This window comes from Monoraphidium neglectum, assembly GCF_000611645.1.
Source record: "Monoraphidium neglectum strain SAG 48.87 unplaced genomic scaffold scaffold02036, whole genome shotgun sequence".
Classification (NCBI taxonomy): domain Eukaryota; kingdom Viridiplantae; phylum Chlorophyta; class Chlorophyceae; order Sphaeropleales; family Selenastraceae; genus Monoraphidium; species Monoraphidium neglectum.
Window position 1 is genome coordinate 7,876 of NW_014011592.1, and position 1,271 is coordinate 9,146.

General features: G+C 59.2%; 1 protein-coding gene across 1 annotated transcript in view; it reads left to right on the forward strand.

The window, feature by feature from the left end:
• Nucleotides 1-715, forward strand: part of MNEG_9714 (hypothetical protein) — a gene marked incomplete at both ends in the record, with an annotated part of 5,583 nt that extends 4,868 nt beyond the window's left edge. The window contains one exon of the mRNA XM_014041815.1: nt 672-715. Within this exon, the coding sequence (XP_013897269.1) occupies nt 672-715 (44 nt within the window). The remainder of the gene's footprint in view (nt 1-671) is intronic.
• Between the last annotated feature and the right edge of the window lie 556 nt (nt 716-1,271).

Consider the following 1,271-nt stretch of genomic DNA (forward strand, 5'->3'; position numbering starts at 1 on the left):
GCCATATGATGCGTCAGGCGGCGGCGCGAGCGCGGCGCCGCCGCAGGGTCTGCAGTACTTGGTGGCGGAAGAGGCCGGCGGGCGCTCGCGGCAGAGGTGGCACACTCCTGCGGGATGAGAGCAGTGAGCGCGCACACAGCGCATCCAATAAGCCAAATAAGCAGCTGCCGCTTCCTTTATGCAAGGTATGCCCGTCAATGAGCTGCCAAAGCCAAGATGATGCACCGATGTGCCCCATCCTTCGACAAATAAATCATGCACTCAAACGTACGCCTTGTCGGCGGCCGCGTGGCTGCCTTCAGCTTTGCGCCGACCAGGCAGGGCAGCTTTCTAGGGCGCAGGCAAGCCACCGTAGTCATACCCCACACTGCTGCTTTGGTCTGGGCTGCAGCTCACGTGCGTGCATGCTCACCTGTTTCAGTGGCCTCCACAATTCCCTGGTGCACCCTTTTGGCTGGCTGGGCCGCGCGTCTATCTTGGACTGCCCCATCTGGCCGAGGCACACAATCCGCCACGAATGGGCGCCGAACGTGTACACGTGCCTTACGTACTTTTGCAGACTTCAGGCAGGGCGCGCCTCCTTTGTGGGGCTCCCATCCAGGCTCTTAGCGTGCAACTGCCTCAATTGCTTTCAGGACAAACCTTCCTGCTCCCATCGGTTCCTTCTGCAGACCCCTTCCACCCTTCCAGTCCGCTTTTTCCTAGCAACGCGTGACCCCCCTTCTTAGTGTTAGGTCATCAGCTAATGAACGGCCAACAACACTTATACCATTATTGCTGCCAAGCAAAGGCCTTGCCAGGCATGCTGGATTTCTGCTGGAAGGGATGCTTTCAACGTGACTGGCGTGCCGGTGCAGGCTGCCATAGGCAGGGGGTTTTTTGGCTGCAGGGTTTGAGCGGGCACTGATGCTGATTTGTTTAAATGCCGAGATGGACGAGCTGTGCGCTTACTTAAATGACGCCAATGCAAGGCACCCCCCCCCCTACTTAAAGGCACGCGTTTTGTTCGTTCGGCTGGCAACATCTGCATGCTTGTCAAGCGCCGTGACGCCGACGGGGCGCTTACCCGTTGCGAGCCGCCCGGCGGCGTTTGTTGGGACATTCGCCGGGGCCGCCAGCCTTGAAGATCAAGTAATTTGCCAAACAGGAGAAGGAGAAGTCCGAGCCTCGCACCACACCCAGTGCCTTGCGCAGCCAGATGTGTGGAGGGGGGGCACGCGCCCCAACCAGAAACGGAAACTGATGGGCCGACACAAGCCAAGAAGGCTGAA